Raw genomic sequence first — 17,248 nt, 5'->3', positions numbered from 1 at the left:
TGTAGAGAAAGAGTCCAGAAGGACCCAGAGATTTCCATCACTCATCGCATCCACAGGTATGACATTGTATGACTCTAGATCAGTTTTACAAACTAGTATTAACTCTAATATTTGACTTTATTCACCAGCTCTGCCTACAAGTAGCTCTAGTGCTTCCACAATGGTGACACCTTTAAAACAAACAACAGGTAACACAATCATTTACATGTGACATTGCTAATAAAGTTAATATTCTTTTTCATTATGATGAGTTTGAAATTATCTTTTTTTAATTAACAAGGTTGGACTGTTGGTACAGCAAGTAAAAATGATGGCCCCATCTTTGCACAGCCAACAGCAGTGAAACCAGGTGAACTGTTTCATTTTGCATTTAACCTAAATGTCAGTTTAAGCATGCGACAACATGGGTAGTTGATGGTTATTGAATGATCAACTTGATATTGGTGATGGACATGTGTATGAAGGTAGATATGTTGCAAAATTTGTTGTCGCAGGCAAAGGGGACTCTGTTCCATCCCTTTCCCCAGGGACTGAGGCTCTGGGCTTGGCCCCTGAGAGGACCGAGCTGTTAGCCATGGGGCTGTCACAGTCGGTGGCCCAAACTCTGCAGGGTGCTCGTGCCCCGTCAACGAGGGCGCTCTATGGTCACAGATGGAGGGTCTTTCTGGCATGGTGCAGGAAACAACAGGTAGATCCTCTGGCATGCTCGGTGCCAGAGATTCTGCAGTTTTTGCAGGAGCTCCTGGATGTGGGGAAGTCGCCCTCCACTCACAGGGGTATGGTGGCGGCTATCAAGGCAGCCCGTATGGGACGATGCCGATTGTCCGAGGAAGTTGGGAACCTTGGGTCCCAGTTCCTCAAGGGGGCCAGAAGACATATGGGCCGTCCTTGTAGACCTTCTCTCCCACCTTGGGATTTAGAGCTGGTTCTACAGGCTCTGGAAAGGACTCTGTTCGAGCCCCTTGATTCAGTCGACTTGAAGTGGCTATCCCTTAAGACTGCCCTATTGATGGCGCTGGCCACTGCCAGGCGGATTGGAGCGCTTCAGGCTCTCTCCGTTCATGCGGAGTGCAGGGGTGGTCTTGCAGCTGTTCCATCAAAATTTTAATCAGTGACAGTGTGGTGCACAGGTGCTCTTCTACTGTCATTAGCCACCTCACAGGTGGATTGTCTTAAAGCTAATTGTCCACAACGTCACCTGACACCGTGGTCAGCCCCATACATATGGAAGAAAAAGACAGACTCAGTCACACTGATGTGTCAGACTCCATCATCAGTGTCTGTGTCTCAGTGTCAGTACTTCACTTTAAGTGGAAGAACTGTGAGGACATTTTCCTGTCTGCAGACACTGTCAGGAAGTGAGCTGCTGAGGATGGATCATCAGAGTTCATCTGCTGAGGTCAAAGTGAAATGTTATTACACTGTTCAGATTGGAGACAGAAATGCTCCATCTCCACACAGTCTCCATCAGCATACAAAGTGAGTAATAGAAGTGTTGTCAATATTCAGATATTTTGTTACATAATCAGAAAGACACAAACTGGTTCAAGCAGTTCGATTTGAAGAGTTGGAATATTATCAAAAGGCATCCTCTACCAGTATACATTAAGTCAAGTGATTTATTTGAATGAAAATGCTTTTGCAGATTTAATATGTTTTTGAGCTACATTTGTTTTGTGTTTTTTGATAATTATATTGAGTGTGATTATATAAGATAATTTGTTGTCGAGCCAATTAACTGATCAACTACAGTGGTGATGGTATCTGTTACAATAAAATTCTATTTCAGTTTTGTCAGGATTAGGATTAAAAAAACTAAGATAAATCCACTTTTGGATAGCGACATAGTAGTTATTAACAGTCATGAGAGGACACTGATTCCTTTTTATTGGGTTTTATCATCAAAGTTTTATAGTCCCCTTCATCAGCAAAAACAGAGAAGGATTTTCCGTGCTGGAAATCAAAAGAAGCTGAGAAAGCCAGTTCATAATTACTGGTAGGTGGGCGGGGTCTCCAAGTTTCATCAAGCAATCCATAACCGACCACTAGAGGAGGCGTGCCTTCTCTTCCTTGTACCCTAATTTCATAGACTTCATTGGGAGTACCAGCATGTTCCATCCCAAGAGGCCAACATCTGAGAAGCAGCGGGGCAAGCCCAACCACTTTCGGATGTAGTTGTTAGCTTGGCTGTCCATCCTGCTGACCTCTGATGATGGAATCTCGCTGACCTTTAGTGGCCACAACACTTGATGGTACAGTGTGTGTTGGTAGCACCACACTTTGTATTTTCCCTGGCAGATGGCATTGGTCGATCTTTGCCAGGCCCTCCACAAGTTGTTGCTTGGCTAGCTTCCCCATTTGTCTGTCGGAAAAGTCTGCAGGTTTTTCTGCCAGTCGTGGGATGGGCTATCCACCAGCAACAAAGATGGTCTTGTTCTGTGGCACCCCTTTCCTCAATGAGAGACTTCTTGATTTTTCCGCATTGATCTTCATTCTTGCCCTTGTAATGAGCTCATCAAGGCGGTTGAGGAGCCTCGCCGTGCATGGAGCCATCTGAAGGATGCTAGTGACAACGTCATTTTAACTCCTAAGCGGGAGAAGCCTGGTAACTTCATACCTCCCACTACCTGCCTTGCCCCTATGAGGATTATCTCAAAGGCTATCACAAACAAGATTGGGGAGATTGCGCATCCCATGGCAATGCCGCATTCCAGCTGTTGCCATCCTGATGTATAGCCTTCCAGGGTGAAGCCCATGTGCAGGTTGCTTAAGTATCTGGCTATGATGTTCTTGACACAATCTGGGATGTGGAAGAATTCCAAAGCAAAGTCTATCAGCTTGTGCGTCACTGAGCTGTACGCGTTGGCAAGGTCTAACCACATCACATGCAGGTCGCTCTTCTCTCTCTTCGCTTGCTGGATTTGGTCCCAAATCATAGCAGAGTCCTCGATACATCTAGGGAAGCCTGGGATTCCAGCCTTCTGACAGCTTGTGTCGATGTATTCATTCGGGTTATTTTCTTTTGTGCTGTTTGGTAGTCAAGAAGGGTGCATCCTGGGGCTTCCAGGTTGCAAGTGGGTAGGGTGACTAGCCGCCCACTCCTGCTGCAGTCTGTCCTGCTGTCAACTGGTCTTTCCAAGTTGTCCGGCAGTCTTTCCTAGCTGTCCGGCAGTCTTTCCTAGCTGTCACCTGCCCGACAATGTACAATAGTGATGTTTCAACAGCAGAGTGACTGTAAATCTGGGCATTTATGACTGAGCTTGTACACAGAGGGACATTAACCATCTGGGATTTTTGTCTTTTCCACTTTTTGCCCAAAACACTCTGGGTTAATAAAAAACATTCCCTGTTAATGCTTCTTCACTTATGTTCAAAGACAATGGCATGTTTTAATGTCACATTTTTTGTGTGTTTGTGTGCTTTTAAGATACAGGTATTACTGCGGCCTCAAATAAGACAGCACCTGGGAATTAAATGAAAGCTAGACCAATATTAATATCAATGCATGATATACTCAAATGGTTCTCTTTTTGTTGTTGTAAAACTGTTTTGGCTGTGCACTTAGGTCCGACTGTAAGTCTTCCGGATACTAAAGAATTGTGGAACTGGACATTTGTCTGGGTTTTCGCTGGCTGTGGATCTACTGTGATCATCACAGTGATTGTTAATGTTATTCTCTGGAAGAAATGAAGAGCTGGTGAGTCTAATGAAGTCAGAATCTTTTGTTATGTAGAAGACTGAAATATCAAACTTTTAAACTTTACTCTTTCAGTTTTTCTTTTGTAGTGAAATATTTGTAAGCTCTAAAAGTAGCGATTGCAAAATGGTAAATGGACTTGAGCTTGTATAGCACTTTCCTAGTCTTCTGACGACTCAAAGCACTTTTACACTGCAGGTCACACTTACACATTCACACACTGATGGTAGAGGTTGCAATGTCAAGTGTCCATCAGTATGAACTAATCCATTCATACAAATTCATATGCCGCTGACGAAGCAGCTGGACCAATGCTTGTTGTCATGCAGATTGACATTAACATCACTCTAACCTCTTCTGCTGCAGGTATTGTAGAGAAAGAGTCCAGAAGGAACCAGAGAATGCCATCACTCATCAAAACCACAGGTATGACATTGTATTTATTCAAGATCCCTTTTACAAACAAGTATTAACAGCAGGAGCAAGTGTCTTGCCCAAAGACAGATTGGACATGTGGCTGCAGGAGCTGGGGATCAAACCCTTGACCTCCTGGTTGAGAGACCGACTCTACCACTGATACATAGCTGTCCTTAATCCCTATTGAAGGGTTAAAAAGCTATGCATTTCGAGTACAATGAATTAAATAGTGTTTAATTTACTGAAGGTGCATTTGGAGAAGACATCAGAAAACATTAATGTCAGGAAAAGGGGTCAGGTTTGAATGGCTGCTCTAACATGCACCCAGCTGTAAAGGTTTTGGTGAAGCATGATTGAAGACTCCGCTGAGGAGACCTCAAAAAAAATGGCAACTGTTGAGTTCACATGGTTCACAGCTAGCCTATTAAAATAACTTCTGTGGTAAATGTCAGCTTGAGCATAAATAACCACAAAGAGCTGCAGCTCAAACTGAGTAAAAGACAAGTGTGGTAGACCACAGCGCTGAGACATGGAGACAGTGTCGGTGAGAACATGTTCAGTAATTGATCTCTGCAGAGTTTTAAATTTTCAAACAGCTTTTTGTTTTTGGAGTAAGAGGAAATTAAAGTGGAATGTGAACAGAGACAATGAAGGGGGCTTGAGCTACTTTTTCTTTAGACTGAATTTAAGACAGGAAGTGAACAATCACAGTATTCACCTGGAAAACCTCATAGAAATTAAAACTGCTACCTTAAAGTCCATCAGCCCTACTAGGCTGGAGGTGAGGCTGGAGGTGAGGTGAGATGCATTTCTTAATAACAGAAAGTGTGAAAGTTGTCTTGGTGGTTTCACAATCTTCGATTCTTAGCTGTTGCTGTCAGTGGAAGTTCTAGACCACTTTTACGAAGGGGGCCAAACTGGGGCCAGTTGTTTTGTTAGAGGAGAACATTAAACCAAGGTGAAAAATGGACAAAGATAATCGCTTTTATGCTAAATAATAGTACACATCCTTAAATACCATGATTTACATTTGTTTCTGTTAATATCACAGTAGATTGTGAGTCCGGTTGTTGAGTTAAATACTGTGTATGTGTTATTAGGGGGGCTCTTTTGGAGGGGTGGCCGCATGGGGGACCAAGCTCAGTGTTACAGGGGCACTGGCCCCTGTTGGCCCCTGCCTAGAACCGCCCATGGTGGTTGTCTAAGCTGTATTTACCATAATGTTTCTCGCCGTGTATCACCCACCTAAACTAAGAAAATATTTTATTGATTCATTCAAAAGTTTCCATTAACTATGACTGTGTTGTAATTTCTGGTGACTTTTTATTCACATCAATAATCTGAACACAAAACTGTTATTAAATGTGCTAGAAGCATTTGAGTTCTCACAGCGGTTTAAGGGGCCCACACGTAAATAAGGTCACACCATCACCCTGATTCTATTTAAAGGCCACAGTAAAGTAATAATGGTTACTGCTTTTCTCGATGTTGCAATTTCAGATCACTTCTGCATCCTTTTTTAATATGACCTGCAGACCAAGACATGACAATGTGGTTATCATTTCAAATACACGTTCTATTAATGACAATACCACTGATATGTATATTAATACATGAACCATAATCATGTCATCATGTGATGAGATGAGGGCCAGTTTAACTCTGTTGTTAGTCAAATCATTGGCAGCACTGCTCCCGTCAAAAGCCAATAAAACAACACGGCTGTGGCTCAGTGATCAAGTCGTCTCTCAACCGGACAGTCAGGGGGTTTGATCCCCAGCTCCTGCAGCCACATGTGGGCAAGGGCAAGACACTTACCCTAAGTTTCTCCCACTGCTTCGTTGATGCCGTATGCATGTGTATGAATGGGATTAGTTACTTCTGATGATCACTTCACATAACGACCTCTGTCATCAGTGTGTGAATGAATAGATGTGACCTGAGGTGTAAAAAGCGCTTTGAGTAGTCAGAAGACTAGAAAAGTCTACTATTAAACAAAAAAACAAAGACTCCTTGGAGGAATGGGGAACATGGGGAACGGGCGGCAGTAGCTCAGTCTGTAGGGACTTGGGTTGGGAATCGGAAGGTCGCCGGTTCAAGTCCCGGCACGGACCAAGTCCGGAAATTGGTCTGGTAGCTGGAGAGGTGCCAGGCCACCTCCTGAGCACTGCCGAGGTGCCCTTGAGCAAGGCACCCAACCCCCCCCCCCCCCCACAAGCCCAGGAGCGCCCGCCGTGGGCAGCCCCCCCACTCCGAGACCCCTCCATTAGTGCATGTCCACAGGATCCTGTTTGTGCATGTGTGTGTATTTCAGTTCATGTTTGTGTAGCATGTTTACTAGACAGAGTGTAAAAACAAATTTCCCCTCGCGGGATCAATAAAGTATAAATTCTTCTTCAAGTGAGGATACTCAAAAGATCTCAAAAAATGGTGAAATTAAAAGCTTCAGATATATTTTTAAATCTAGAAAAAGTATACTGACCTGTTAGAAAAAATAACTGAAAATGTCAAAACAGCAACACATCTCAAAAATGATAAATTACTATACAAGTAATACTCACTATCTCTTCTCCACAGTTAGTAAACTATTAAATCCTTATAGGTCAAATTCTGAGGAATTACTCTCTTTGAATAAATGTAATGAGGTCGCTAGTTGCAAAATAAAGAAAAAAAAAAAAAAAAAATCTTGAGCATAAGAACTTACACTTTGAAATCATGTAACAGCAATTCCACCCTATCAGGCTCCTCTCATCAGCCCACGTGTCCAAGATAGTACTGTACCTACCTCTACCTCTCCTCTTGACCCTATTCCCACAAAACTGTGTAAATATATGTCCCTCACAGCCTGTTACATGACTTACATCATGTTGTAAATGATTCTCTTCAGACTGGTTTTCCCCACTCTAAAACATGCTACAGTTACTCCTTTACTAAAAAAAACAACAAACCTGACCCATCAATCATTACCAACTACAGACCAATCTCCAACCTTCAGTCAAATTCTACAAACAATTACGGTTACCATCCATTCACAGTCTGTATGATCTGTACCAATCAGGTTACAGAGCAAACCGCAGCACTGAAACTGCCCTTATGTGATCAATGACCTGGAAATCAACCACATTGTACTGTGTTTGTTTTTGTTTCTCTTCTGTCAAGCATATTGAGTTTAATTTTGTATGAAATGTGCTACACAAATAACATTTTATTGAGTTAATGCATCTAAAAATCTCCATCTTTCCCAATCCTGTTTCTAAGTTTACTTTATTACATCATCCACCATCTCTGGTAGTTGACTCGTCTCCCCTTAAATCAGTACACCCCTTAAAAAAAGGAAAAATAAATATAAGTAAAATAATAAATGTCAGTCAAGCTCTCCAGTAATATGAAGGGCATCATTATTAATTTCTCTTTTCTGGACGAAAACATCGATCCATCGGACTGAAGGGTTCTAATTAATGGACAGAGTGTGCTGTAAAATGTAAAGCTATAGGGAACATTTTCTCATCTGTGTGTCTTCCTCAGTCACAGGTTCTGAGGGAATGGAAAGGAGTGAGTCTCGGAAAAGCAACGTAAGTCTGACAGGAAGAACAATAATGACATTTTTCCAGATATACCAGATGCTCAAGTTGGTTTCTGTCTTTTCCCAGCGGTCTTTGTACCATATTTACTCTATCATCTATGAGGGTCAGACTGCAGCAGCCAGCAAAGACATGATCTACAGCAAGCTGCAGGCACCCTGACATGCTAACAGTTTAAAAGTGTGTTCAAGAAGAGAAGAAGTTGACTGATGTGATGTAGAACCAGGGGTACCCATCACGGACCAGACAGCAGCTGTCATATTTCTGACGGACCGGTGGGGTAGGGGCGGATTGTACACCATCCTCTACTAATGTCACATTGAGATATATGAAGTACAGTAAAAGCATAATGCAACCCAAACGACTGTAGAAAACTCTCAAAAAATCTAAACTTAACTCGCCATCAGTGTGAGCCAGTTTTCTGGAGACAAGATGGTCGAAGCATGGCGTTTTGTCTGCGAGTGAAAGGCGCTGCGGGTTTCTAACATCCACTCTGCTGCCTTTTTTCAGGAGCCCAAGTAAAAAAATGCGCTCTCCTCACTAGCATGCGCAGCTTTGACCCACACATGACCTTATCAGTAAAATATTTGTATTTTCATATTTAAACTTTTACTGAATCAAATTGATAAAAACATTTTAAAAAGCCTTTTAATAAAGTTCCTTTATAGCAATTAAATCCACCCTCTTGCTACCCACTGAGTGTGAGCGGCCCGGTGCGAAACAACCCAAGGCCAGGTAACGGCCCGAGGCCCGATGGTTGGGGACCCCTGATGTAGAGTAATCCTGAGCTTCTCTAATGTCTTCTTCTCAAATCAACCAAGATGTAAAACGAATCCAAAGTTTTCCAATGTCTTTCAGTCAGAATATCAAGTTCAATCCTGCTTTTTACTGAAATGTTTGCTTTAAGGTGAAGATAGACAATATTTTTGGATCTACTTCGTCTCAGACTTGTTGTTTGCTTACTTCTGCACAAACACTGTATGCTACAGACCCAATGCAAAATATTTGAATCTTTGTATATTTCAAATAAAACTGAATTAATGTGTTGAGGTTTCTTTTCTTTGTTTGCCTTTTTAATTTCATAGTTGGTTCATATCAGACCTTACACAACCTGGAGTTAACCCAGCACACACACACACACACACACACACACACACACACACACACACACACACACACACACACACACACACACACACACACACACACACACACACACACACACACACAGCGCTGTCCCCCTCACAAATCTCCACAGTGTTTGATGTTTAAGCAGGAAGAAGGATCAAGAAGCAATTGCCGACATTTATATATTTTTAATTGCTGCCACCTTGTGACCAAAATCAGCATTACAAGTGTGAACCTGACAGCCCATTTCCACTGGACCTCAGAGGCCTGTACGATGAAGGTTTGTCTAACTTAGTACAGTGATGTCCTAAACAGAATCATGTCTGTTTTTAACACAGCGCCGTCTGAGGACCTAAAGATCACGGCAAACCGACATTGGATTTTGGTCTCTTTAAGATGCACAGAGCTTTTTAAAAGACCCAATACTTACATCATATACATTTTCTCCCTGTCACAGATTTCTCTTTAAATATGTTTTTGGGTGGCTGTTAAAAGAAGTTTATTTTGGGTCACTGTGGAGCAGCATGTGCAAAGGTCATGGGTCCAACAGCCAGACAGGAGAAGTATTCAAACAATTACAGCTTAACAAAAATAAAATGTGTCTATCCTTTCTAAATCTTTGAAGATTGCTCAGTGATGGACACCTGATGGTTGTTTTCTTTCAGGCTTTACGTTTCTTGAAGTCTCTTTTTATCCACAAGGGGGCAGCAGATGCTTGTTATAGAGATCCAGTGCCATCGTTTGTAGAGAATTTGATCTAATCAGACTATTATCATTAAAGCATAGCAGTGTTATCTTGCATTTAGGTAACAATACTTTATTTATATAACACGTTCAAGACGAGAGCATTAAAGGGCTTTCCAGAGATAAGTGAAGAAAAACATCACAAATAGAAAATAAAATCACAAAACATCAAAATGTAAATATACAGTTAAAAGATTATTTTAGTTCAGTTAAAAAATGTACTCCAGGCCTTATAAAATAAGCTGTTGGCTAAAAAGGTGAGTCTATAAAACTGTGTCTTAAAACAGGATTTTAAAAGCAGAAACAGAGTCTGCTCCCCGAGTGGGAGCCATCACAGCAAAGCTTGATTAACCTTTGACCTCGACCTTGACTTTGATATGATGAGCAGGTCTCATATGGCCGATCTAAGAGGACTTCTTGGGGCAGCAAGGCGTTAAAACAGCCTGCTGGTGTATTCTAGTGCCAAGCCATGTAAAGCCTTTTAGGGAATGAGTCAAATTTAAAAATGAATAAAGAAAGTGAAGCTTAAACAGGTGTGATGTGCCAGGAAGTTTGGGTGTGGCTCGTATACTGAAGCAGGTAAAATGTGCATTACAATAATCTAGACATAAAAACATGACTGATATTATTTCTGTGTTGGTAAACGATAGCATTGCTCTGGTCTTGGAGATTTAACTGAGCTGATCAAAACAAGGCTGAATCACTTTCCTGGGGTCATTGAAAGTATAGTCACTGTCAAATATAACCTCACAGTTTTTAACACTGTCCAAAATATTTGGAAGGAGTCAGGGCAGTGGCTGAATCTGTTTCTCAGGGCCAATCAGAAGCACTTTTGTTTTGTCTGAATTGCATTGTGACATCAATCGTCTCACATTGATTAAGCAGCTTTGAAGTGTCCCTGTTTTATTGCATCTGGAAGGTTTTTTAAAGAGATATAATTTGATGTCATCAGAATCATTATGAAATGAAATGTTGTGATGTCATGTGATATGACCTAATGGAAGCATGTATGTGCACATGGTAGTTAATTATAATAAAAAAACTTGAGACACTTCCATGATTTTTTCTAACAAGAATGACTTTCTGCAGATAAGGCTGTCCTGATAATGTATCACTAAAGAACTCATTACTAATACCAAATCAACAAATGAAAAACATAATGTCTCAAATATGATCAAGATTGTAACTTTAAAAGAGTCTGCGGGCTGAACAAGTGACCCTGCGGAGGCTTTTATACCCAGAATATTAACCTTTAATAAAATGTTTTTAGAAACATTTATTTTTTGTATTTTTGTGTAAAACAACTGGAACAAAGTACCATGGCCTCAGACCTGAAGGTGCCGACCCTCCCAATGTCTGTACGGCCTGAACCTCCCCTTTAAAGCAGTAAAAGTTTCTACAAAGGTAGAAGTTGAGGTTCCTCTGAGCAGGAACCCAGTTCACCCCTACTGCACGTTGAGCCTGATTAGGGATAGCAGCTTCCCCAATCATCTGATCCAACTTACCATAGGTGGTCATCAGTTGACAGCTCTGCATTTCTCTTTACTCAAGTGTCCAAGACAGACTTCAGATCTGGAGTTATGACTGCAGAGTTCATCATCCATCTTTGGCCTGCCACTTTTCTGCCACGTACACTTGTGAAGTATCCCATGGTTAATACTTGTGTTGTCCATTTAATAACAGAAAAAATTCCTGTCATTCCATGACTCAGCATTTTTGCCAACATTAGCAGTGATGTCTCCCCAAGAAGTCTTAGGTTGGAGCCATCCAGGTAACTCATCTAAGGCATGCACGGAGGATGCTTTCTTTTAAGTTCTGTCCACTATATGAAGAGATAGGAGTCGGAGCTTATCCCTTGTTAACAGGCAACACTAGAGATGATCCTCACATACGCAAGGGAAAAAATGAGTACACCATGAAGTCAATCTTCATTTGATCTCTGTCAATGGGAAGCTCCCATTTTGTAAAAGTATAAAGACTTATAGAAGTATGTCGGATAAAAATGTAAAAATCAGTGTGTTGATTGAAACATGTTCAATTATTGCTTTCATGTCATTTTTCCAGCGTGAATGGAAAATGTTTTACGTTATGTTGTTATTTCTTTGGCTTTTTGAAGTCATCACGAAGCCTCCAAAAATAAAATATGTTGTTTATTTAAAGGAAATTAAATAAAAGCAAGAGACAGTTATTATTTTGGTAAAAGTTGGACTCGAGGTATCCTGCATGAAACGTTTCATCTTTGAGTCAACTTCTACATCATTATGAGTGCAGCCTCTGTGTCATGTATCTTATTCTCATCAGGATTTATGTCTTATCTTAAAACAGCCTGTGCAGACTGTTTGCAGGGATTCTATCTGCTTTGTTTGATATATGTCCTCCCAGTTTGACCTTGAGTTTGTACCTCAATGACTTATTTCAAGAAACAGACTTCTATGTGCTGAAGAGCAGTCTGAACAGAGCATGTTAGAGCGAGCACACATACACACAGGCCACAAAGTTTCACAAATATTCTAGTGTATGTAAAGGCAGATGAATCGGTGCTTTGTGGTCGAGTCACAGGGGAATAGTGCCCACCCTGCTGGCTCCTCGCACCGCTTGCTGCTATGTTCTCACACATGGTAAGTGAGCCAGATGTGATACAAGTAGAGTTCATGCCACAAGAAGAGTCATACAGTGACAGATGCTCATGAACTGGGATGTTTGATGCATTTGTGGAAAGAAGAGACAAAGGAGCTGCAAAATCACAACTGAGGCTTCAAAATTCATTTTCTCATTAGTCAGCCTTATATGGTCCCACAGTACCCTAGAAATAAAAACGGAAGCCTATTTTCTGCTGTGTCTTCCTGTTAAACAGCAAACCTGCAGAAAGTAAGCAAAATGTGTCATATTTGAGTGGGCTGCTCTCATAACATCCACAAGTTTACCCTCACGTCACTTCTAGTGCGATCAGATGCCTCCTCAAATAGATCAACCCTGGAGTTCCAACTGATCCCTGTCGGCCTGCGTGTGCGTGTGCGTGTGTGTGTGTGTGCGTGTGTGTGTGCGTGTGCGTGTGTGAGAGAGAGTGTGTGTCAAACGGGGGTGCGGTAAGGGGAAGAAAGAAGGTTTGTGGAGGCGTGGTCCTGTGCGTTGCGCGTTGCTAAGCGCAAATTTGGCATATAAGCGCCAAATGAGCAGCGGACCCTTGCAGCCTGACGCGCACAGAGCGAGCTGAGGAATTCAACAGGTACATAGAGACATTTCTGAGCTCTCAGTTTTTTTTCTCTCTCTCTCTGACAGTCCCAGCGTGGATGTACTGCCTGGAAGAAAACCGAGTGCCTGCACACATTGTGTGTGATGGATGTTATTAGAGACTGTGTGGATTGGAAAGCTCTCACTCTGCATTAATTTGAAAAACGGAATACTTTTACCCGAGAGGTATTTTGATCGGTGAAGCGGAATTGAAAGGTACAATTGCATTTTTCTTTATACTCAGTAATAATTACTGTGATAAAATTAAGAATCTGTGTGCGTCCTAACTTAAAATCTATCTCCTATATTTAAATGATCCTATGATGGAGTCATTATTCTATGCACTCAGTCATTAGAAGAAGTCTTTAAAGAAAACGATTTTTTTTTCTTGAATGCATTAGTAAAAGAAAACGAGTGTGATTTCATTTCATACAATGTTGTTAGTGTAATGCTGAAACTCTTTTCCTGCAATGCATGATAGCGCAGAGTACTTTACGCATGCGCGCTAAATCTCGTGCGCTCTAACACAACGTGTGAAAAGTCCGTTTACACTGGTCCTTCTGTGCGTCGTGATGCAGTGACCTGCAGATGCACTCAGACCGCTGAAAGCTGTATTAGCTTTACTGTTTGAAGGGAAGTTCCCTATAATTACTGCATTATTAAACAGAGACAGAGGACAGATTCAAGGTAACTTTGGGCTCCTATAGAGATGATGACGTGAAGGGAGAAAATTATTGTTCACTTAGGCCTATTTAAATACCAGGTGCAGAGAGTCCACTGTTTTTTGTTTTTTTTTAAGATGGCCAAGTAATGAGCTTAAACTGAGCTGTGCATTCCTGCAAAAGCTGCATTGAAATACTTTTATAAATATACTCCTTAAATTTGATTTGTCTTTTTTTTGTTGTTGCAGACAACAGAAAGAAGGCCTACTCCTCATTAAGCAGCAGTACTTTCCCGGTCATGAAGAGGTCTCTTCTTTTCCCGAGCTGGGTTAGAGTGGCGAGCTTGTTCCTGTGTTTGACTCAGACCGTCCTGGCCGTGGTCCTCAACAACTCCACACAACTCGAGTCCATCCTGGACAAGTACAAGGACAAGGACGAGGAGTGGTGGAGGGCCAGGTCAAGAGGGAGGAGGGCCATCAGTGAGGGAGACATGCACCTGATCCTGAACCTGCACAACAAGCTGCGGGGTGAGGTCCACCCTCCTGCCTCCAACATGGAGTACATGGTAGGTGTTGAGGACACTTCTGTCTTTGCTGCAGATGAATCTTAATGTAATCTTAATGGGCCTGTAAGTTAAAGAAGTAAGGTCATTGATATAATCAGATATAAACTATATTCTTGGAGAGTTAAAGTGATGATGTTGCATTAAACTTTTCTTAGACCCCATTGAATCAAACATAGGAAATGAAGGCTCTGTAGCCAAACTAGCCTGCAGCCTGTTATGTGTCTGTACCTTTATTGCCGGCTCAAAGGCTGAACGACATCTTTGCCCCATCATTCTGCCTCCCTCAATAAACATTGCAGACGAGGCGTTACTGGAATGTTTATTTCCTGCCTTCAACCAACTCTACATGAGTGACTGAAGTCTGATATAAATTCTGCAGTTAATCTACACATCCAAGTGTAAAGCCTCATTGACACCAAATCAAACTTCGAGCGACAAGATGCTAGCTGGGGGAGTTTACCACTGAGCTTTTTTCCAAGGCTTCTTTCCTGTACAATGACTATGAACAGAGCGCTCTGTGGTGTCTGTAGGATCTGTGCACAATCAACACACAAGTATGCCCTAAATCAGACATATAGGGCTTTCACATATTGCACCAAACCGAGTAAAACATTTCGACCCTTGAAAACTTCCGACTTTTACACGGAATGTTTCTTACAGCTCTCTTGTGAATTTTCAGTTTGATCTGATGTGTGAACGCAGTAGGAAATATTCAGGAAAATTCACCGCAAACAAGTGGGAGGGGGTTGGTAACGTTTATGTCCTGTGACTGGTGCACGAGTAAAGACTTTATGCATGTAATGATTGAGATTTTTTAAATTCACCAGTAAGTTTGTCTCCACTCTCTTGTTGATACGGTGATTGTGGCAAACAACAGGAAGCCTTCCATCCTGAGAACCCCCCCCTCCCCCCCTAGCAAATAAGCTAACAAATACAAATCTGCAAAAGACACTCAGATAACAAAATCCTCAGTCATTATTCAGCAGGGTCGCCAGGATGACATGACCCATTAAAGCTTTAAATTAAGGTTGTCTACATTTTCAATATCCTACTTCAATACTTCTAGGTTCCATGTTTTCAAGAATTCAATATTAGGTGTGGTTATCACATTATGCTACGTTATGGAGACTTTCTGCTTAGTTTATTTTTCATGATTGAAAGTGTCAAAAACTACAGAAGGTTTAAAAAAAGTCTATTGTAGGAGAGGAATCAATTCAACATTCAGTTTCACTCTGTCTAAATTGCAGTACATTTCCTGGCAACTTTAAGTTATTGAACACAAGAAATTACCCAATATTGAGCGCCTAGGACTTCATATTTTGTTTCCGTGGTATCGAAACAGGTACCGATTTACAACTTTGATTTCTACAAGTATCGTCTCAAAGTTTAAAAGAGAGAGTAAAAAATGCAAACAAAATCTACATTATTCCTGCCCATCAAGGGTCCCTTCCTCCTTTTGGGCCCTTCGTAGTCAGTCCGACTTTACGCCCCACTACTACGCCCATGCCACCAGGTCTGAGAGCTGGTGACCTTCCTGACTCTGCCAGTTTTGCTCTGTCAGCTAAAGACAGCAGAGTTGTAAAGAAAGAAAAACAGTGGGAACGACATATGCAAGCCAAATCCCCAAACTGGCCAGCTCCAGCTCCTGCTCCTGCATGCCCGCCCTCACTGACCCTGGCTCTTATCCAGCTTTAACCCCCGCAGTGTTGTCCTCCACTCTACCTCAACCCTCCTTCCCTCCCTCCCTCTCTTCCTGCCCTGCTATCTCCTCCATTTCTCCTCCTGTAGACTCGTTTCCCCTGCTTTGCCTTCCTTTCACTCATTCCCTTTGCCTCCTCTCTCCCCATCCATCGCAGCTCACTCAAAAACCCTGACCGGGGGGAGGGGGGTGGCTGATGTTGTCTTTTATTTGATCCTCCACACATCTCATTTTGGGTGCCACAGCAGTGAATCTATTTCAAACATGTCAGGCCTGGCTGTTTGATGTGAGGGGCACAGTGGTGTAAATGTATGTTATGTACACTAATCCAGTGTTTCTTTAGCAAGGGATACTATTACTGATGATAATGATGTGGGAAGGTCGGGACTAAGTATTTGGTTTTCAGATTGCAGGATTTGGAGGCCAAAGGGGCTACACTTCATTGCAGGGTTTCAAAAGCCATTCAGCAAAGGCCTTTAAGCAACTGTTGTGCCTGAAAGCATTTCACTTTTTGCACAGGAAATGTAGAGAAGAAGACGAAGTACTTTCTACATTGTAGATGCATAATTTGAACTGAAAAAATGCATTTCTTTTACTTATCTGCTCGTATAGAGGTGGTCCTTTTTCTGTATTTTGGGTACTTAATGCTTCTAGGAATGCAAAAGGAGATTGGTAGATTTTTCTGTGACCTCTCTCCAAAGCCTGGCGGGCAGTCCATCTTCCTCTGTGCTGGATAATTGAGAGTGAAGAATAATAAGAACTCGGGGGAGAATAATGAGCTGGCAGACATCATTAGTTTCCGCCGTAGATTGTTTTTTTTTAATGACAAAGCTTTGCACTGAACCTCAGTCTCATTATAACCTGTGAAAATAGTGACAGATGGGCCGTGCAGGTGGGCAAGTTCGCCTATAAGCAGGGTTGAGGTTTCAGGATGCTTCAAACTAATTCCTTTTACAAAGTCTGAACAGGTTGAAATGCAGAAGTCATTTTACATCCTTCAAGTAGTCACACTCAAGGGTCTGATAAAAACGTTGCTTCTATAATGTAGAATTCTTCAGAGGTGTATATGGTGTCACACTTGTGGTGTATTCACACATGCACAAAACTTCTGAAGATTTCCTGAATTTTTTTGGATGAGATCCATGCGTGAACACATAAAGACAAATTTTAACTAGATTCTTTTTCTGCATGCCCCCTCGTAAAAGATGAGCTGATGTGAAAACAGAGCAGGAAAATTTCCCCTTGAGCATGTGAGGTAATAATGTCTTTATCAAGCAACCATTGCCAGCCGGTGCGATCATCAGACACATGTTCAAGCAGCTTCTTACTCTTCCTACTGTGCTCACCAATATGTTATTTTCTAGTCCCTCATTGTTACTGAGCATACAATCCAATCACACGTAGCATTGAGATAAAGGCAACAACTGTCATTATTGGCTATGTCCCAATCAGGGGCTGCAATCTTTCAGAAGGCGCATTCGAACACTGATTAAGTCAAAGTAGCATGTCAAAGTCTGTCCCATT

The 17,248-nt window shown here is 41.8% G+C and overlaps 1 protein-coding gene across 3 annotated transcripts in view; it reads left to right on the top strand.

Annotated features, from left to right (window-relative positions):
• LOC132978668 (uncharacterized) overlaps positions 1-8,327 on the top strand; it is a 29,677-nt gene extending 21,350 nt beyond the window's left edge. The window contains exons 7-9 of one of the 3 annotated variants that reach the window (XR_009673972.1): positions 3,566-3,697; positions 4,064-4,123; positions 7,765-8,327. Coding sequence is in view for 1 of the 3 variants with exons in the window: in XM_061043924.1 (XP_060899907.1) it covers positions 4,064-4,123; positions 7,640-7,686; positions 7,765-7,857 (200 nt within the window). In the remaining 2 variants the exon portion in view is untranslated. The other 2 variants (XR_009673973.1, XM_061043924.1) reach the window with 2 other exon arrangements.
• The last annotated feature ends 8,921 nt before the right edge of the window (positions 8,328-17,248 follow it).

The sequence above is a fragment of the Labrus mixtus genome, chromosome 8 (assembly GCF_963584025.1).
Source record: "Labrus mixtus chromosome 8, fLabMix1.1, whole genome shotgun sequence".
Classification (NCBI taxonomy): domain Eukaryota; kingdom Metazoa; phylum Chordata; class Actinopteri; order Labriformes; family Labridae; genus Labrus; species Labrus mixtus.
The sequence above is the reverse complement of the archived record's forward strand: the minus strand, read 5'-3'. Positions and strand labels throughout refer to the sequence as shown.